Source organism: Ursus americanus, chromosome X, assembly GCF_024610735.1.
Source record: "Ursus americanus isolate L20-20 chromosome X, mUrsAme1.1.p, whole genome shotgun sequence".
Taxonomy (NCBI): Eukaryota; Metazoa; Chordata; class Mammalia; order Carnivora; family Ursidae; genus Ursus; species Ursus americanus.
The window spans coordinates 78,336,098-78,357,703 of record NC_142164.1 but is presented as its reverse complement, the minus strand read 5'-3'; the positions used below and the strand labels follow the sequence as shown (position 1 = coordinate 78,357,703).

General features: G+C 40.0%; 1 protein-coding gene across 13 annotated transcripts in view; it reads right to left on the bottom strand.

Moving 5' to 3' along the window:
* Positions 1 to 21,606, bottom strand: part of HUWE1 (HECT, UBA and WWE domain containing E3 ubiquitin protein ligase 1) — a 162,405-nt gene that overhangs the window by 36,511 nt on the left and 104,288 nt on the right. For all 13 annotated transcript variants that reach the window (XM_045799347.2, XM_045799346.2, XM_045799350.2 and 10 more), the window contains 17 exons: positions 19,288 to 19,479; positions 17,687 to 17,903; positions 17,154 to 17,276; positions 15,956 to 16,193; positions 15,341 to 15,571; positions 13,536 to 13,658; positions 12,935 to 13,030; positions 11,279 to 11,548; positions 9,537 to 9,689; positions 7,883 to 8,010; positions 7,582 to 7,663; positions 6,628 to 6,804; positions 6,007 to 6,166; positions 5,363 to 5,721; positions 2,896 to 3,091; positions 1,325 to 1,492; positions 67 to 212 (listed from right to left, as the gene is read on the bottom strand). In XM_045799347.2, coding sequence (XP_045655303.1) covers positions 67 to 212; positions 1,325 to 1,492; positions 2,896 to 3,091; positions 5,363 to 5,721; positions 6,007 to 6,166; positions 6,628 to 6,804; positions 7,582 to 7,663; positions 7,883 to 8,010; positions 9,537 to 9,689; positions 11,279 to 11,548; positions 12,935 to 13,030; positions 13,536 to 13,658; positions 15,341 to 15,571; positions 15,956 to 16,193; positions 17,154 to 17,276; positions 17,687 to 17,903; positions 19,288 to 19,479 — 3,059 coding nt within the window. The remainder of the gene's footprint in view (positions 1 to 66; positions 213 to 1,324; positions 1,493 to 2,895; positions 3,092 to 5,362; positions 5,722 to 6,006; positions 6,167 to 6,627; positions 6,805 to 7,581; positions 7,664 to 7,882; positions 8,011 to 9,536; positions 9,690 to 11,278; positions 11,549 to 12,934; positions 13,031 to 13,535; positions 13,659 to 15,340; positions 15,572 to 15,955; positions 16,194 to 17,153; positions 17,277 to 17,686; positions 17,904 to 19,287; positions 19,480 to 21,606) is intronic.

The following is a 21,606-nucleotide window of genomic DNA, read 5'->3' as shown; positions in this document are numbered from 1 at the left end:
CCTAAATATGAAGAACACACAGGTATCAGAAAGGGAAAGGGAAATAGGAGATTGGAATTGACTTACATTAATGGAAAAACCTGACTGTGTATCAAAGTCACTGCTCTGACGAGTAAGTGACCGGTACTGCTGGTATACATCATCACCCATGTCTTGCAGGAGTTGGCCAACCTCTTGGGTCATACCTGCAGGCTTCGGGTCAGATTTCTCTGCTAGAAAAAAACAAACAAAAAACAAAACTCATTTGTAACTGTGCAATGTTAATGCCTATTTGGTAGCTTGGTCAATTTCACTCCAACTTACTAAGACTATTTATATGGTGATATCGCTAGGCTTCCACTTAAGAGGAGAAATGTATAACCAAGAAAGCATGGTTGAAAGACTCTTTCACTAACTAGTTTTGTGACCACAGGCGATTTAGTCTCTTCAATTTTCCTCAGCTGTCACTACTAAGCTTAAATGAACATAGCCAGTATTATGCCTAATGCAATGGAGGTCAATAAATGGTTGCCCTAGCTACATAGCTAAATTATTTTTTGGGGTGGGGGAAGATATATGAGGTGAGGTAAAGGTTCTACGGTTGTAGAAGAAGCAAGAAGCTCTATATGGATCAGAGTGCTGAATGGATGAAAAGCACCAAAGACTCAGATTTTCTTGACTGAGTATAAAGACTATATTCATCAATTTTTGGCAATTCTGTGGGACCTGTCAAATAAATATGTCCCAAATAAAATCCAGAAGGATATGACTGGAATGAAATCTTAGGGTCCAAGTAATTCATTCATGACTTTCCCAGTACTTACAAGCAGCACCTTAGCTAGGAATAAAGTTGGACTTGGATGGTGCTCTCAAAGGTCAGGAAGCCTAACCACACCTTCTAATACTAATCCCAGTTTTTTTGGAGATGAAGATGTTTTTGTTTCTGAGAATGAAAACATTAGAGACTTCTTGGTATTTATTTTTCTGCCCAGAAAATATTATCTCCTCTTTAATCTTTGTTTATTCTTCCATCTGTATGAGATGGACTCTCATATGTCAGCATTCTCCTCACCCTTATCATTTAAGACTTATTTCAGAAACCACTTGTTCTAAGAAACTTTCCTACAGGTCCCAACCCCCACCAGGTCAGATGCCCTGCTCTAGGACTCACCACTACCTTGCCATCTGTCATAACATATGACCATTAGTTTTTTTCAGAAAAGTGCATCGTATGTCTTAGTCATCTTGATTCCCAGCACATAGGCACATAGTGAGTGCTAAGACTTAAGGTGGCTGAAAGATCCAGGCAAAGTGCCCAGGCTCCTGAGGTACAGTAGCTACATACCTTCCTCTGGAGCATGGTATGCAGCCAGGGCATTCAGCATATCATAGATCACTTCTTTGATAGTATCAGGAATGACAGGCAGAGGCGAGGGCTTCAAAGGGGTTGTCTTCACTAGCTGTACAGCATTAGGACCTTTAATTCTAAGATTCTCAAATTCATCATCTGAAGCTAAGCCAAAGTGAGACAGAGAAAAATCAGTCAATAGTGAACCAGTACCTATACTCAGTTACTGATGAAGACTCAGAGGGGGGCTTGTATGACACATAAGCTTGGGACAGAAGGACATTTACAAACAATGCTCAAGCAGCCTACTAGAAACTCTTGGCTTTTACTTTCCCTAAATACCACAGGATTTATCATATCAGTACCAAATAGTAAAAAGAATACAGGCAAAAAAGAGTACATGGGACGCCTGGGTGGCTCAGTTGGTTAAGTGTCCGACTCTTGGTTTCAGCTCCGGTCGTGATCTCAGGGTCCTGAGACTGAGCCTCGCATCAGCCTCTGTGCTCAGTGGGGAGTCTGCTCCTCCCACCCCATGGACACACTATCTCTCAAATAAATAAATCTTAAAAAAAAAAAAAAGAAAAAAAAAGAGTATGGTCTTTGCAGTTGGGGAGACCTGGTTTTGAAATCCAGTGCTGTTACAGGGTCATGGCCAAATTACTTCAACAAACCTTAATTTGAGGATTAAATGAGATCACACATGAGAAATGCCCAGCACAGAGAGCCAGGCACATATCCGAGGTTCCCAAGATAATGAGTCCCCTTCCCAACCTACCCTTTCAAAAAAAACAGAAAACCCATAACCCTACAGAAAAGTTTGACGCTTAGTATAATTAACACCCATATACTTTTCATCCAGAATCAGTTTGTCTACCCATAAATAATTTACCCGCACTTCTTAAGATCAAGGACATTTTTCTACATAACCACAATACCATCACAACATCCAAGACATTTAACACAGATATAATTATCTAATATGTAGTCAGTATTCAAATTTCTCCAAATCTCTTTATCTGGGTCCAGAATCCCATCAAGGTTGGTAGTTCTTTCTAGTTTCATCATGTAGGAGAACCTTGCATTTTCCCCCTTTATAACATTAATATTTTTGAAGAGTCTAGGTTGGCTGTCTTATAGACTATCTCACAATTTGCATTTAATTGTTTCCTTATAATTAAATATAGGCCGTACATTTTGAGCAAGAACACACTGATGATACTGTGTACTCTCTACTGCATCAGGTGAGTCATCCCATGTCCACTTGTCCCTCAATTACCACTCTATCTGTAAACCATTCACACTGTATGTAAACTCTGTTGTCACACCAAGACAAATTCTTTGAAGGCAAGGATTAGACCGAATGAGTCCTTGGTATCTCTGGCAGGGATTACCACAGGGCAAGTAAGAAGCTACTGAAGTACCTCTGAATTGGCCCACATGACCAACCAATGTCCCAACACTTGCCTAAGGAGGCTTTACAAGTTATAGATCTCTTCACAGAAAATCTCTGGGGTTATACTAGGCCACAGACTTCAATGTCTCAAAGGCCAGGAGAAGGGGAAACTCACCAGTTCCTGAGCCTCGAGGGGCTGGAAGGGCAATGCGGATACAGCAGTTGGCTACTTCTGTGAAAATGTCTGGATTGCGGCATGCAGCTGGCCCAAGGACACGAAGGATGTAGTTGATCTCCCGAGAACCAAGGCTGCCAGACACAACACCAGAGGTAGTGCTACCAGCTCCACTTGTAGCTGCTGAGCGAACCACCTAGTAAAGAGAGGAAGAAACACTGCTGATTGAAAACCACTTTCCCAAAATACAATTGCATTCAAGGAAGAGTTCTAAGGATTAAAATACTATCCAAACTCTGCCTCAAGACAGAGGATGACAGCTTTAGATTTTTGAGAAAAGATGCACTTGGTCTTTTAAGTCCCATTCCTTCCCGATTATAAAAAAAAGTTACAGCATTCAGCATATCCCTAAAACTATCAATTATTACACCAGATGGCATGCAATCTTCATAGAAATTGGGAAATGTATCTAGACCACTGATCATCCATCTAAATTATAGCTCTCACATGTAAGTGCCAGCTCCTAGCCTTCCCAAATACTGTCCCAACTTTAAGCCAGAATGGTTCGAACTCTAAAAATATGAGTACTGATATCTCGGTGTTCAAGAACAAAATGAAATGTTTTCTTTATGCCTCAAAGTCATTCATCAGTCTCAGATAGATAGCCACAGGAAATACTAAACTATTTACAGATTGTTTGCTCTGATACTATAGGGCTTACACATCATTATGCTTTTGGTCTTCTCATAAAAGGACTCATCAATCAACAGAAAATAGAAAGAATAAAGAAAATAACTCCACTGTATTTTCCATTATTTATTCCTTTGTGAACTACGTTCACAAAGACAAACATCTTTTGGAATCCTAATGCTTTTCTTACCAAATCAGACATGCTCTTTAGTGTAACATATTAACCCCTTTATCTTGCCTGTAAAGCTACAACTATGAACTCTCATTTTTTAAATACAGAGAAGCGTAATTTCACTATAAAGACCGTGCTATAATTTATCCAGTCCTCTGCTGGACATGTGATCTCATTTCTTGTTATTACAACCAATTCTACAGTGAACATTCTTGTATATGTACCTCGGCATACTTGACTTTAATTATCAAATAATTCTTAGCCATAGAATTTCTAGGTCAAAGGATATCTTAAACTGACAGTACCAAATTGCCCTCCAATGTGGCTGCACCAATTTCCACTCCTACCAAAAGTAAGAGTATGCCTGGTTGTCCACACCCGTACCTGCAATGGATATTATCAAGCATTTACATTTTGCCAACTTGATACGTTAAAACTGCCACTGATCTTCCTTTGCTCCCCACACCCCCAAATACAATTAAGTTTAGAAAGTTCTCTCATCCAACAAGAACCTGTATTTTTTTTCTGAGCCTTTTAAAAGTTGTATAAACTTTAAATGTTTTAAGTATTTGGTTTTTAAGTCAGAATTCTATCTGTATATAGTTGTTTCTTCCCTAATTGGGGTGTCTCTTGCCCTTGGATTAATGTATATGCAGCTTTTAATAGCACTCCTTCTTTTGATTTTGCTCATGTCAGATGAAATCAAATAGTCTGGGTAAAGAATTGTCTGAAGAATGTGAGATGTATACTCATACACACGTGGAAGTATAAAGTGGTATCCCCTTTCTGGCAAGCAAGTTAAAAACATTTATACATTCTGATCCGATTTCTACGAATCTCTAAGAAAAACAAATCTTAAATGTGACAAAGCTATGCACAAAAATGCATATTGCAACATTACTTATAAATGTGGGAAACACATGTCCCACCCAAGAGAGAAAAATGAAGTCCAATAACATTCACATAATGACTGTTAACAAAGAATTAGGAGGAGGAAATAAGACATTTGTCTTCCCTACTCCTCCCTCTGATGTCTTAATGTTGATATTAAAAACATTTTCATTTTTTCTGATTGCTTTGTCATTTCTTTCACTGCTTTGTGTGTTTCCTAAAATGAACATATATGCCTCAGTTTTCCAATCGGCACAATGGGTATCTGTAAAGAGCTTATTAAAGTGTCTGGTATATCATAATGTTTGGAAAATAGGCTCATGGGTGAACACATGAGAAATACTCCTATAAGGTAATTAACTTTAAGACATGAACTTGGCAGACGGTATCCCAGTTCCTCCTTAACAGTCTTTGGTTCAAGAAACCTATATTGCTAGAGAGGACTTTATAGGTAGGTTTATTACTACAGTAAATTTAAGGATAGAAAATGTGATGTTCTACTTTAAAAAAAATGTCATTCAATGGACAATCTACCATAACTAAGCAAGTACCCGATCACACAGTTGGGAAAGTTTGCCAGACAAAGCACAGTCTATATATTTAACTATATATATATACATCTTATGAAGAACCAGAAGTTTATCTGTTCTGAGACCAAGGAGAACCAAGGTATGATATAAAGCTAAACCAGCTTCTGACACCACAAAGACTCACCTTTTCCATGGTATGACGGAGGGTGCAGGGGTCCTCAATGATGTGTCTTAAGAGAAGGGTGACCAGGGGAGTAAACCCATTGAAGCCTGAGCTCTGGGTCAAATTCAAGATCATGCGGGTACTCTTCAGCTCTGCAAACATCATGGCATATTTGTGGTCTCGGGTGAGCCTCAGGCAGAGGCGAAGGGTGGCATGCAAAGTGTCTGGGTCCACAGGGACTCCTAACATGCTCACGCAGGCCCGGATTAAAACAGTCACCATATCCTCTGTCAGGCCCTGGATCAGGATCTCCCCAATTTTTGTTTCTTCCAGGCTCGTCTCTTTTTCAGTATTTGTACTCTCTAGGGCCAAAGGAGTATCTACAAATAAGAAAATAAGAGTTCAGACAGTGTTCATATTTCCTCCCACATCACTCCCTCATAGCCAGGGGATAGCACCTGGGTCCTATTAAGAGAAACATACAAAAAGACCAATTCCAAGACCAGATGAAAGGGCATATAAAAAGGACTGTATATCTTTAAGGCACCAAGCATTCTGATAGATAAGAAAATCACTCATGATGAAGTTGGCCAAAATTTAAGCCATAAGGGCACACTAAGTTTTATGTAACACACATTGAAAGATTCAAAACTAGAAGTCCATACCACTGGCTTTATTTTCTTTACGTTTGATATCCATTTCTTTGCTTTCTTCCAGTGTCTTCTCTAGTTCCTGTCCATTGCTATTTTTCGAGTTTTTATTCAGCCGTGGTACCCTCAGGAGAGTCAACATCACAGGGCGCCGGTTCCCTGTTTCTTCATTAACCTAGAAATTCAAAAGACAAAAAAAAAAAAAAAATCTCTACAAAAAAACCCCCAAACTGTAAGAGGGGTTGGAACTCCCAGGCAAATGCTGTAATAGGAAGGAAACCTGGCAATTTATCCCATCCCTATCACTTACAGAGAGAAAGCCTTAAAGTCCCCAGAAGGAAAGCAGCATACATAAGGCCCTATAACAAACTGGAAACTTTCTAATAGAGCAGACACCATCTCTAACACTTAAAATCATTTCTGGGTAGGACAGTATCAAATTGCCACAGACAGACTCATGGTCTCACTAATGACTTTAGGAAGACTCCGTTCTCTGTAAATTATACCCAATTTAGTAGTGGTAATAGTGCTTCTTAGAACACGTGAGGACTGCTGGTTCAGAAAGAAGCAAACCAAAAGGCGCACCGAGTACCTTCCCCTCTTTAATAAAGTTTATGGCACTGAGCGAACATGTACCTGCACCATTGTAGTGAACTGGACAGTGTATCTTCTTCGGCCTGCAGTGAAACGCACACTTGTCTCTCCAGATTTCCATGCAGAATCAATAGTGCTGTTGTTGCTTGCACTATAACTACACCAACGCCCAGAGCGGTCATCAAACCAGCGCCAGTTGTTGTTGTTGGACTGTAGATACTAAATAGAAGAACACAAGGTTTCTTTGTATTTCCTACAAGGTTGGTTGTTAGAAGATATTAGTAACTTCATCTGTTCACTGCTAAAGCTAACCCAGGAAAAAGAAACAACACTGAACATTTAATGAAATTTTGAGAGTCAAGAAAGAAATTTTTGTATGCATTAACTGTCAAGTTCCTCCACAGGCACAAAACCCTCTACACCCTTGTCCTGCAATCCTCAGCTTTCCTTTTGTTTCCAACTGTTTTCTACAAATGGGAAATATTTTGAATGTGCAAGAACAAAATTTCTGTTTCTGAGAAGGCGCTGAGATAATGTGGCATATATAATTTTTGTATAAGAGCCACTTGGCTTTGTCGCCTTGGTAGCTCAGTTGGTTAAGTGTCTGACTCTTGGTCTCCTTAATTAAGAGTCTCTGCCCCCCTCTTCTTCCTCTCTAAAATAAATAAAATCTTTTAAAAAAGGAGCATTTGGCTTTTGGAGGAATTGCTGCACACTCAGTCCTTCGCATAAAAGCCACTCCCTCCTCTGGAGATAGCACACTCATTTAACATTTACTTCCAGGTAAGTTCTTGGGCCCTTTCGCAAGCAGCTCCATAAAAAAAAATAATTCTAACTCACCATTCAGAAGAGAAATCTAGAGCTACTAAGATTCCTCAAGAGATTTATGTCTTAATCAGGGAGCTTTCCTCTAATTCTTTACCTCTCCCCCATATTTTCTTCTGGTCATTCTTGCCTCAAGAAGCTAAGCAGTTTTATCAACCACGTATTACATACCTTAGTCATTTGGGCTCTTCTTTTAGAGGAGATGGCTGTCTTTTCATAGAAATCTATCAGGAGCAACACTGGGGTGATCCACCTAAAAAAGAAATGATTTACTCTGGGAAAGCCAGAAACTTGCACCATATGGGAAAACTTGTCTTGATTTCATTAGGCACCTCAACTATTTTCAAACCACAAAAGGTACCCAAGATTTGCCCCAGACATGCTCCAGAAAGTGCCTGATTCAGGCCCTACACTTTAGGGCCCAAGTCTAAGGGGAACAGGAGTGAAACCAGGTGAGATAAGAGTCACTCACTTTGGGGTCTGGACCTCCTTTTGCTCCTTGGCGGCCTGTAGGCAGGGCTGAACTACTTCCAAGAGTTTGATTAGGACATTAAGGATGCCACTTGATTCAACCACCCAGGCACAAGGTAGCTTCAACTCCTAATTGATCAAAGAAAAAACATAAATACCAACTTCTACTCAGTATTAAGGATTAGCACAGTATAGGAGGACACAGAGATGAACACTAAGAGAACTGGTTGAATTTAAATTCCACCTCTGCCACCTACCAGCTGTGTGATCTGAGATGAGTTACTTAAATTCTCTAGGCCTTGGGTGTCTAGACCCTCAGGGGTCACAGGAAATAACAAATTTCTACCTCCAATGTTAACTGTGGTGATTAAATGAAGTGTGTGTGTATGTTCGCTTAATCTCTCTAATGCCCAACACAGTGCCTGGCACATTAGTATATACTTAATATGGAAGCTGTTATTAGTATCATTAATATCATCAAGGACCACCATCTAGGCTACACAGTCTTAATTATGTTGAAGGTGAAAAGCTTCTGATTTAAAGAGAACCTTTACGTTCTTTCTAGGAAGATGGAACAATCAAACACAGCAATGATTAGTAGTTTCTCTATAGGGCCTACACTAAAGTAGCTCTTTTATAGGGGCTGCACTAGAAGTAATTTAAATGTCCAACAGGCAATTACTTAAATAAACGAGGGGACATCGAAAAGAAGGAATGTATATATGACTTGGGAAAATATTTGTAATATAATACTAAGAATATAGGATACAAGTTTCTAAACAGTCTGATCCTAATTGTTTAAATGCACAGGAAAAGGACTAGAAGAAAATGTAAGACCGGTCCTTTGAGTTTTAAAAAGGAGGGGATTCATGAGTGATTTCTCTTCATATTAAAATGTTATTGAGGACCCCCAGCATTCAGTACTTTGCAATCTTTCCTAGAAGCATCCATTCACAAGTGCTATTGTAAGAATCACTTCCATCAAAAAGGAAAATAAGACTGTAGACACACAATTTGACATATATTGGACTTAATCTCCCCAGCTGTTGTAAAGGATTTACCACATTAAGTTCAGGTTTTACTAATAAACATGAGCTACAAATGAAGAGTCATTTGTTCAAGGTCAGTTGCCTCTTAATTCCCGTATTGGCTAGAATAAGAAAATGTCCTGGCCAAACCACTGTCTTGCCTAAAATAATCTGCTGACTAACCAGGTATGAAGGAAGAATCAGATTATATCTGATGCCTATTATCCAATTTCCACATCTGACCCCACTCTGGCTACCAGTTAGGTTTCTTCAGAGAGGCCCAAATTATTCCACAACTATACTATGATGGTCAATTCTAAAACCCCCCCAAATCCTCTATGACACAATTCAATTAACACTTGTCCCAAGAAGCATTTTTTTCCTCATTATCTACAAGTGATGTATTAGCCCTCCTCCCAAATTCAGAGAATATTCTTTATGTTATTTACATGGCACAAAACATTGCATCTTGTACTTAATTACATGTCTTACAGCCTATCAGAAACTGTGCGCTCATGAAATGCAGAGATCATGCCTTACATTTCTACTTTCTTTAAGGTCTCCAATGGCAGGTGTTTGATAATTCTTTAATGATGAATCACAGGAACTAAAAAATCTAAATCTTACCTCAAAAAGCAGTGTTAAAAGCAAGATTCTAGTAGCCAAATTGGAGGCTTGGGGCAGGGTGGCCATCTGACTGATCCACTCTGACACAGTTTTTGTGTCACTCGTTGTCAGGGGAAGAGCCGCTTTGATCAATACATCAGCAGCTTCCCATACCTACAAAAGCAGAGAAGTGGTCAAGTCAGGTAACTATAGAGTATGATAAGGTTTGTCAAAACAGTCTCAACCTTGTAAAATACTCCCTCTATCCCCAACATGTTTGCTGAAGGAGGGTGAGTAAATAGTAAAACATTTACCATAGGGATTTAATGTCTGTATCAAAAGTTGTATGGTAAAAAAGGAGCACCTCTAAAAGATGATTTTCTTAGGCTAGATTACAAGACGCTAAGAAGCTAGTAAGTTAAAGGAAATGAATATTTAAAAAATTTCTAGGGAAAAAAATTCTAGTATAAAGTCAACCCCACAGAGCTTCTACCAGCTTACACTTCCACTGATAATCTTTTACTACATCTGCCCCAGAATTATCATTAAGAACAAAAATAAACCAGAATGTCAGAAATGTTAGTCTTGCTTTAGTTTGCATGTTAAATTTCTTATAAATTTGAAGTAATTGCTCTTAGATTCTAAGTTTTAGTTTTCTTAAAAATCATTTCTGTAAGCTCTTTATATAAAGATAACTAAACCTGGGTCTTATCTTGTGTAGAAAAAAAGGTTTATCCAGTTTGCCTTTTACTTTTGTGGTATTTCCATACACTAAAAGTTATGCTTCCATACATCACTTTTTGATTTCTTCCTCTGCTTCTTGACTTTAAAAAATATGTAAAACAAGATTCCAATGATTTAAGAACATGAATAGTAGGGGCCCCTGGGTGGCTCAGTTGGTTAAGCATCTGACTTTTGATTTTGGCTCAGGTCATTATTATCTCTGAGCCCTGAGTTGGGCTCCATGCTCAGCATGGCGTCTGCCTGAGATTCTCTCCCTCTCCCTCTGTCTGCCCCTCCTCCTGCTTGCGTGTGCTCTCTTATTTCCTCATTATGAAATTAATGTATACTAATTGTGCACATTACTTTTTTTTTAATATTCATGGTGGGTTTTTTTTTTTTAAGATTTTTGCTTTAAATAAAAGTAATGTGCACAATTAGTATACATTAATTTCATAATGAGGAAAACACTCAGTCCTTCGCCACTCCCTCCTCTGGAGAGTGTTTAAAAAAAGACAAATACCAGGTCACAGCTATTCATTATGATGAGAACTTTTTGTCAAAGTGGTTGTTACACAGAAGAGGGAAAATAAAACATTTATTCACTGATAGTCCAAGGGACCTAACCTGGCTCAAGAGTGAGACACATTTGGGACATTTCAGATGAATTTCAGAAGAATCAATGCCTAGAAAATGAGAGCTTCGTTTTTTCCTTTCAGAGACCTTTTTTGTGAAGTATTCACTTTTTGCAGGGAACACTCAAGAAGAGTGAGATTACCAGATCTAAAGAATTTAAAGAGAATATATCCATACAGGATAAAATGCAAAACAAAACGAACACAAAAAAGGGTTTCATTTTTTTTTGAAATCAGAGTTTGATGATGGCAGAAAAACCACTTTACACACTCTTTTTTTTGTTTTTACCTTTAAAAAAATTATGTTCAGTTAGCCAACACATAGTACATCATCAGTTTTTGATGTAGTGTTCAACAATTCATTAGCTGCATATAACACTCTCCTCTTCTGGCTCCTGGAGAACTTACCTGATTGACTACTTGCTTCAGAATCATGTCTCGATAGTCAGCTCCATTACGTTTGATTGCGGTCATGATCAGATCACACACCCGGTACACTGTGTCTGGCAGCTCATCAAGAAGGTGAAAACAGCCTGGCAACATGGTATCTGTGAAAGTGTGGAGCTCATCTTGTTCCAATGGATCAGCATCCTGGAACTTCTCTAGACATTTAGCTTCTTCCTCTTCCTGCTTTTCCCGAGCTTTCCGTTCCTCCTCTTCCTTCCGACAAGCAACTTCCTGGAGGCAGGGAAGGAAGAATGACAGCATATGGGAGCGCTGAAGAGAAACAGGTAACACTCTAAGAATTAACTGGCCCGTTAGAATGGCAAAAATAGACAAGGCAAGAAACAACAATTGTTGGAGAGGATGTGGAGAAAGGGGATCCCTCCTACATTGTTGGTGGGAATGCAAGTTGGTACAGCCACTCTGGAAAACAGTGTGGAGGTCCCTTAAAAAGTTAAAAATTGAGCTACCCTATGACCCAGCCATTGCACTACTGGGTGTTTACCCCAAAGATACAGACGTAGTGAAGAGAAGGGCCATATGCACCCCAATGTTCATAGCAGCAATGTCCACAATAGCTAAATCGTGGAAGGAGCCGAGATGCCCTTCAACAGATGACTGGATTAAGAAGTTGTGGTCCATATATACAATGGAATATTACTCAGCTATCAGAAAGAACGAGTTCTCAACATTTGCTACAACATGGACGGCACTGGAGGAGATAATGCTAAGTGAAATAAGTCAAGCAGAGAAAGACAACTATCATATGATTTCTCTCATCTATGGAACATAAGAACTAGGATGATCAGTAGGGGAAGAAAGGGATAAAGAAAGGGGGGGTAATCAGAAGGGGGAATGAAACATGAGAGACTATGGACTATGAGAAACAAACTGAGGGCCTCGGGGGGGGGGGTGGGGGAATGGGATAGACCGGTGATGGGTAGTAAGGAGGGCACGTATTGCATGGTGCCCTGGGTGTTATACGCAACTAATGAATCATCGAGCTTTACATCAGAAACCGGGGATGTACTGTATGGTGACTAACATAATAAAAAATCATTAAAAAAAAAAGAATTAACTGGCCCTACCATACTGAATACCCACTACCTTTTCCTCAAGCAGGTGATACGTTCTTCAGAGTGTGGTTATCATTCATGAGGGCAGCCTCAAAGGCTAAGGCAAGACAGGAAAAGCAGAGGAGGAGGGCGCTTCCAACCCCAAAATATTGCCGATTTATTCACAGCACCCTGTATCACAGCCTCCCACAAAATCATTTGGAGACACTATCCTGCATTCTCTGCCAATATAGTAAACTGAAGTAATTGTTACCTAAGAACAGACAGCCAAAACTGGCATAATGAACACTACCAAGTACATTTTGGGTTTCTTATTTGAGAGTAAAGGTTAACATTTCATGGGCCTCACTTAAAGCTTCAGGTCAACACACTGTATCAGTGATGGCAATACATCATTATCAGTGATGCAAGGTTGGGATGAATGAATACTCCCATGTCATTCCTTAGATTCTAATTCCTCCAATTATTTTGTAGTAGCAGAATGTTCATAAAAATACTAAGATTAATGTGTCAGACCCTTTTGGATGTCCTGTTTCCTAGTTACCTCAGGTGACTCCGCTCTTTGATCCATTGGAATATCCTGTCCCAGAGACATGGCAATTGCTCTCATCATCTGGTCCTCTTCGGACATACTCAGATCCTACAGAGAAACAACCGAAAATCCAGCAACAAAGCACATACCTACTTACAAGGAATCAGACATCCCATGCTCAAGCTTTAGAGGAAAAGGTGCTCTGAATGATGCTCTCTAAGAGTTGAACCCAACTAGGCTTATTTGGTCACTACAATAACAGAGAGGGAAAATCACAATGAAATTAAGCATAGGAAGGGGGCTTTAATGTGACCACTTATTCTGCAGCTCAGGAAAGGTAGTTATTTCTTCTACTGCTTTTTGACTGTGGATAACTTAAGAGTTCTTCTGAAAAAAAAAATCCACTAATTTGCTTGGCTAGGAGATAGGAAGCCTCTGCTTATTACATTCTAGAACTGAGAGTTATCACAAAATGAAAATATTGGCATGCAGAAAGTCTGAAAATGAAAAGCAGTTCATAGAAGGAAGACTAATGATGGAAGTACAACAGAAGAAAAAACACAGCAGCAGCCAAACCAATGCCTACAAAACTAGAGGCCCCGAGACAACTTACCCGAACTACTCCTCCCATGATTGGGGGAGGGTGGGTTAGAAGGTACTCTGTGGCCTGCTCCATGGTGCTGGTGTTCAACAGGGCCTCCATGGCATGTTCCCTTGTGAAGCCCATGTCCATGAGCTATGAAAAGAATGCAGGATATCAGAACCGTAGTAAAAGAGAAATACAAATGCATTTTAAAAAGGTAGAAACCCATTCAAGATGGAAATAAGTTTTTCTAACTTCATATGAACTGAGAACATTAATAAGCTCAATTAGGTAAATGAACAATCCTTTCCATTTGGTGCTTCCATAGTATTCAAACATTAGAGCTACACATTGGAGCAGGAAGCCAAGGTGATTCTCAATTCTGTCCTCTAAGAAAATGGGGCTAGAGGGTTATTATCATTAATAGGATCACTCTAATTCAAAGACTGAGATTTACACATAGAAGCAAAAATTGGACCCCACATTTCTGGAAAACAAACTGGCAACAGAAAAAGAGCCTGAGAAACTGATCTTGGAATTTTATTACTAGGAAATAATCATGAGATGTACAGAAAGATTTGTACAAAAGGAAACTATACACCACAGCTTTACAACATCAAATAATAAAATTAACATCCATTAATAAAAGAATGACAAGAAGTCAAAAAAATATTTTCTTAATGATAGCACAATTCTACATACTGTATGTTAATTTTGTAAAAATTAGGCATAAAACTGATGAAAAACTATCTTGTGTGCTGACATTATAAATGACTTAAAAATATTTTGTTGTATTTCCAAATTTTCTTAAAGTGAGCATTTATTGGTTGTAATAAAAATGTGGCATGTATATGTAGAAGACATATTTGAAGAGGACTCTAGACCTAAAGAGAACACACATACACACACATAAATTCCCAGAGGAATACACTAAATGCTCTGTGAGATTAAAAGGTCAGGATCATAAGTGCCTCCCCCCCTCCACTGCTAGCCTCCGATTTTTAAAATGTGATTTACTTAAAAACAACAAACAAATTTTGTAGGTAAAGTTTCAGAGAGCTCTTGTTGGTGAATAAATTTGGGTCGTGATACCCTTAACCCTTCCCTCTATAGATAAATCAGAAAGTAGCTGAGGACAGTTCGCATCCAAAGAACAAGGCAGCCACAGCCTACTGAGAATACTGTAAAAAAAAGTTTTAATACTAAACAACATGCTTGGGAGGACACAAATCTTATACTGGTTACAAGCACTGAAACTATACCTCAGCTTTCTCAGGAGAAAAAAGGAATGCTAAGAGAGAACTGGAAGGGATTATGCTAAGTGAAGTAAGTCAAGCAGAGAAAGACAATTATCATACGGTTTCACTCATATGTGGAAATAAGCAATAGCACGGAGGACCACAGGGGAAGGGAGGGAAATCTGAAGGGGGAGAAATCAGAGAGGGAGACGGACCATGAGAGACTATGGACCCCAGGGGGAAACAAACTGAGGGTTTCAGAGGGGTGGGGGGATGGGGTAACAGGGTGATGGGTACTAAGGAGGGTACATGTCGTGATGAGCTGTGGGTGTTATACGCACCTAATGAATCACTGAACACTACCATCAAAAACTAATGATGTACTATACAGTGGCTAACTGAACATAATAAAAAAAAATAAGAGGGAACAAATTTAAACCTAGCTCCTGGCTAAGAGGACCAAGCACTTTGTGGCATGTAAACACAGAAAACCCACAACCCACTTAGTGGCATGTAAACTTAGAATATACTTGTGGGTTTGTGAGCTTTCTATCGGTGGCAAAGTCTGGGCCCTGGAGTGGGAAGCCAGGACCCTACCTGCTGCAGTTGCTGCTGGTTGACTTGAGGTTCCCGGCGAGAGCCGCCTTCCTCTTGCCCTGTGTCCTCTTCTCCTCGAGATCCCTCCTTCTCTTTGCTCAGTCTCTCTCGAATCACAGGCTCTCCTCGGAGAATGTGGCATAGGATGGCCAGCATGGACTCAGCCATTCGCCCGCCATATACCTTCAGGGGTTTCCGGTTCCACAGGTTCTTGATGCAAGTAAAGGCTGCCTAGAAGTCATTTGAAAAGCTGTGTGAAGATCATTTTGTCTCAATTCAAAGCCACTGGAGGAATAAGACCTATGGGATAGTCTTTCCACAAAAGATCAGGGCCAACAATAAAACTCTAGGTCAGTACTGAGGAGACCTAAAGAAGCACAGAGAAGGGGCATTTAACCCAACCTGAAGTACCCATCTCAAGTTTACAGTCCAAATATTTACATTACAAGGAATTCTCCAGTAGTCTCTATCCCCTTCTGTGAGGCAGTCCTATCTGGGAGTAGGATCCAATGGTTCTCCAACAATCAAGTTATTTCATTAAGGAGGACAAAAAGAGGGAGAGCTACCTAGTCAGCATGAGAAATCCCTCTTGGTTTCAGAATGCTCAATACTCACTTTCTGAGTTACCACAAGGAAGCGGAGGGCACTGAATTGTGGAAAGTTCTGGACACCTCCAGGCAATTTGGCAGGCAGTGAATGTGGAGATTCAAGCACTGTGGTGGGATTCACCATCTTCTCCACTAGCATTAGCCAGGCATCTAGGAATTCTCCTGTGCCATCAGGTAAATCTGAATGTTCTAATCCTTCAGCAACAGGAACTTTGCCTCCCATGGACAGAGCCCAATTGAAAGTTCTAAAATTCAAATAAGAGAAAGTAGGGAGATAAAATATTAGTATTTTAGATCGGGGTGGGGGGAGAGCGGCATTCAGAAGGTTCCCAGTATCTATATTGCCACTATATGTCCCTCCTCTTGGAGCTATGGCTGCTAATCTGTCCAACATCTGTACATTTATTAGCTTTATCTTTTTTTGAGGGGAGGGTTTATTCCAGATTTATTTGGGTATTACTGACATATAGCAGATTTAAGTTTAAGGTATACAATGTGATGATTTGATACATATACAGAATGCAAAATAATTACCACTTTTAGCTTTATTTTTTAAAGCCAAAATGAACAAACCAACCAACCAACCAAACCAAAGTGGTTTCCAGAGGGGAGCAGAGGGGAGTAGGGGGATGGCTGAAATAGGTAAAGGGGATTAAGAGGTACAAACTTAGTTATAAAATAAACAAGTCACAGAAATGGAAAGTACAGCATAGGGAATAGAGATAATTTGTATGGTAGCAGATGGTAACTACACTTATTGTGATGAGCATTGCATAATGTACAAAAATTGTCAAATCACAATGTTGTACACCTGAAACAAGTATAACACTTATGTCAACTATACTTCAATAAAAAAAGTGAAACTCTGCTTAGAATCTTCAGACCAAGAGAAGCAGAAAAATTATCAGAGAAACAACAGAAAAGGATAAGTCTATTGGAAAAATATATACATCTGGCACTAAAAACCAGATGAGGAAACGCAGAGACCCTTACACAAACACCTCAAGGACAGGCTGAATCCCACCCTCCAAGGAAGACTGAGACAAAAATGGCTAGTTTCCAGAATGTGAAAGGGTACAACTAACAGCTGTCTCTATGTATCCCGCTGTCACAGGATAGGTGACTTAGAAAGTTGCGTGCTGCTAAGACACACAGAAAGACCAATCTCCAAGAAATGCTTCTCTGTGAAGCAACTTGATTCTTACTCAAAAAGAGCATTGTGGCCTCCAGAGCAGAGAAATTTCTGCAGCATAAGGTGGTAGGGATACTTCCTCTCATCAAACAGCATTGGGGATGTAAAACCAACTGAACAGATGAAGAATGTCAGCCTGAAAGAGGGGAAAAAGCAAAATTTTAGCCTTCTCTGAGGCAGTCACAGAAGCGGTGGGAAATTCATGTAGATGCCTAGGTAAAATTTAACATTGTACTGAAGTGACTGAGAGACTGACTGGAATTCAGATGGGTGGCTGCCTAGTCTGATTAAAACTTCTAAGGCAAAAAAGGTGACAGTTCTCACCTACTAAAAAATACAAGGTTACTGAAATACAGTTTGATCATAAATGCTTTAAAAAATCTCTATATTCTAGACTAAGAAGAACCAAGACAAGTACATTAAACTGCACGTAGGCTAGACATCTAGAGTTAACAGGGAAACTTTCAAGTCCTCTAGTGCAGTGGCTCACTCTCCACTTAAGCAGAAAAGGAACCAATTAGATTCTGTATCTCCAGTAGAACTCACCTGAAGCGGGGAGTAGGTGTGTACGGTGGAGGTTGCCAAGATAAGCCCTTTGTGAGGAGCTTAGTGAGGGCTGAGGCTGTGGATCGAGCAGCAGGTGTCGGTGCTGTGGTGGTGCTGGCAGCATGATGGCTCCTTCTCTGGCGGACAGGAGACCCCACACAAAGTTTAACAAGGAGTCCAAATAGTTCAGCAAGCGCTCGGCCTAATCTGGAGGATGCTAGAAAGCAAAAGTCAGAATAAGGCATGAGCGTATACTCAGAATGGTTTCATTATAATTAACATTACTGTCAATGTTCCACAGAGAATAAATGCCTCTTTTGAAGGCAGGAGACAGAGAAGTAAGTATATTGGCACTCGATATATAACAAATGTGAAAGACAAGATAAACACACTGTTAAAGGAGGTACAGAGCTGAAAACAACTTTGTAGAAAAAGCCACAGATCAATATGAACCAGTTAGGTAAATGATACATCTACTGGGTTATAGAATCACTTAAAATGCCTATAGAACTTAAAAAATAGCAAAACTGTTAACCACTTAAGACCAGGAAAGAACATATACATTGTCTGATCACAACATTAAATATATGATCCCCAAAGGAAAAAAGATCACTGGGAAAAGTATAAAAATTTTATAAGTGGCTTTCTTAACATTAATTAATTTACAGAGAGACTGTGCGTGTGCACACATGAGCAGGGGAGTGGTAGAGAGAGAGAGAGAGAGAGAGAGAGAGAGAGAGAGAATCCCAAACAGGCTCTATGCCCAGCACAGAGCCCAATGTGGGGCTTGATCTTACAACCTGAGCTGACAAGAGTCAGACCATCAACCGAGCCACCCAGGTGCCCCACCAAAGGCCATTTTCTGCTTGCTTTGGGGCAGAGCTCTAGATTTCCAGGAGTTATGTCTTCACCTTTCTCTCTACATTAAGGTGTCGGAAAGTGGCAAATACTAATGAACATACAAAACAGGTTCCCCAAACACTGATATTACATTAAGAGGCAAAAGAAGACAAAGACAGATCAGTGCATATCTTTAATGCAATCTTATATCATGTTAATGTAGTCTCCACAGAGCTGCCAAAATGACATTATTAGAACATGAATCAACCATGTCATTTGCCAGCTATGTTTAAGGGACAGAGAAAATAAGAGGAGACTGGGTGGAGTAGCCAAACAGGTAAGAGGAAAGCAGGAGAGTTTAATACCACAGAAGCCAAGAAAAGAGTATTCTGAGGTGATGGGCCAACTATCATGCTGCAGACAAGTGAGTAGGGGACTGAAAAGTATCCCAATGGACTTAGCAACAGGTCACTGGTGAGTCATTTCAGCGGAATGATAAGAGCACGAGCCATTTGCAGTAGTTGAAGAATGAGGAGCAAGGAAGGAATTAAAGACATGGCTTTCAGGAAGCAAGTCTCTTACCCTGTATCCCTAGCAGTTAGTACAGAGCCTGTAACATAGTAGATACAACCTAAAAATGAGCCACCACGGTTTACAAGTTCCTTAAAGGAAACAACAGAGCCATATCATTTGAATTTGTCTAAGAACTGGTTAAGGCTCTGAAAGCCAGAAAAGAGAGTAGAATGAAGAAAATCACTCACCTGACAATAAAGGCTTGATTTGCTTGATTCTGGCAGCCATAGCAGGTGTGATTTTAGATTTGCCTTTAGAGTCTGAAGCAGTAGGTTCATCTGTCTCCATGGGAGCCAATGTGTCACCATCAAGCCCAATGCCTTCTAATAAGCCCTGGGTAGAAGCATCCATACTTGCAGATGTTCCATCCTGTTCCCCATCTGTAGACATAAGAGGGGAGCAATAAGACCATATTGAGTCATCACTTACCTGGTTCCCTGTCCTGAAGAGTCACAAGAAAGAGCTACCTATGGTGCTTGTTACCCTTTAAATGTCTGTAACTTCCTAAATCTAAAAAGGAAAAACAAAAACAAAACATAACTGTACTGATACACTCCTCTCCTTGGAGCCCTTCTACATAACTAATACCGACATCTTCCAGCAAGAGCATATGAACTGTCTTAACCCACGGCTACCTTGCAAAACTGTAGGCACTGTATGACACAGGGAGCACCATTCACATGGACCACAATGTGTGTGGTGTACCCTGCCCCCCAGCCAATGCTGTCAAGGTGAATACCCTGGATAATATTTTATGGCTTGTCAATAAACTCAAATTAAACATCACAGATTATCACTGGAGAAATATATTTTATAGCATTTAAGATTTTTGTACATGAATGTGAGATGTATCTTTTTTTGGTGGAGATATGCATGCTCTTATATCTAATAATCAGATTTAGACAAACTTTTAATAAAACACATCACCCAGTTTTAATATTCTAAAAAAAAACTATGTGGAAATGGAGTCATCTGTGTTAAATGTGTGAAAGAAATTGCTGGAAAAATATCCAGATTGTTAGGTGAAGCAATTCTTTGACACCGAATCTAATTTTGTTCATACTTCTTAGTAAATTATTTATTCTTTCCTTGACTCGAATCTGGTGTATTTTGACTAAACTTGAGGTTCTAATTTTTGGTTTGGTCCATCTTCTCCAAATTTAAGTGGGCCAAAGGTTTGTGCTTATTTTATTCTCTCCCCTCTCCCATAATAACTAGCTGTCATATAAATCCTTTATCTGTTCCTTAAGCATTTCATCTATGTTTTTGTAACCTAAGTACAATTTTTAAGCATATCCTATCAGTTTTTATACATAGAATTGTCTTCTTAATAGTTTATTAAATTTGTTTCTCCCGATACAGAACATAAGCGAAAAACTTTCTAGAAAAGTTATTAATTTTAGGTTTGTTGCATTAGAGTCTGAAAACTGTGTATAGTTTCTCCTTACTGCAATTTGCAACTTTATTGTGATGTAACATAAAAGCTATTTTCTTTTTTTTTTTTAAGAAGGGTTTTTTTTTTTTTTAAGATTTTATTTATTTATTTGACAGAGATAGAGACAGCCAGCGAGAGAGAGAACACAAGCAGTGGGAGTGGGAGAGGAAGAAGCAGGCTCATAGCGGAGGAGCCTGATGTGGGGCTCGATCCCAGAACGCCGGGATCACGCCCTGAGCCGAAGGCAGACGCCTAACCGCTGTGCCACCCAGGCGCCCCTAAAAGCTATTTTCTAAAATACCACTGTACAGGGGTGCCTTGCTGGCTCAGCTAGAAGAGCATGCGACTCGGTCTTGGGGTCGTTGAGTTTGAGCCCCACGCTGGGTGTAGAAGGTACTTAAAAAAAACCCCACTGTACAAAGAGGAGCTTGGGAAGATGGCAGAGTAGGAGGAGCCTGAGCTCACCCAGTCCTACATTTACAACTAGGTATCATCAGCACATCCAAGTCAATAAACTGAAGAACAATCCGAAGGTTGGCAGAACAAACTCCACAACTAAATATAGAGAAGCAGCTGCATCTGAAAGTTTAGGAAGGTCAGAAAGACAGAGGGAGGCTGCCCACTGAAAGGAGGGAGCTGGGCACACAGCAAGGGCAGAGAAACGGGCAGCTGTACCAGGAAGCTCACATGGGGAGAATAATCCCCATAACGTTTGGCTTTAAAAACCAGAGCGGCTGAATCGGTTTGTAAAACCACTGGGACTTAGGAGCCTGGAGCTTTAAAAGTCAGACAACTCAGCACTGGGCCTACTATCACTGGGTCACCACACTTAAAAGAGACAGCAGTCTGTATGAAGAAGCAACATAAAAGCGGCAGTTTACACAATGCTGAGGGCAACCGGGAGACAGATCTGTTCATAATGACTTAGGAGCATGTTGGGGGATTTCTCTGAAAAGGAGAGCTGATGGGAGCCATTCCACCCCCCGCCCCCAGAACTAAAACAGAGCAACCTGCAGGAGGTGAGGCTGTACAGACAACTGCTACCTAACTTGCTAGCAGTGTACCACAGCAT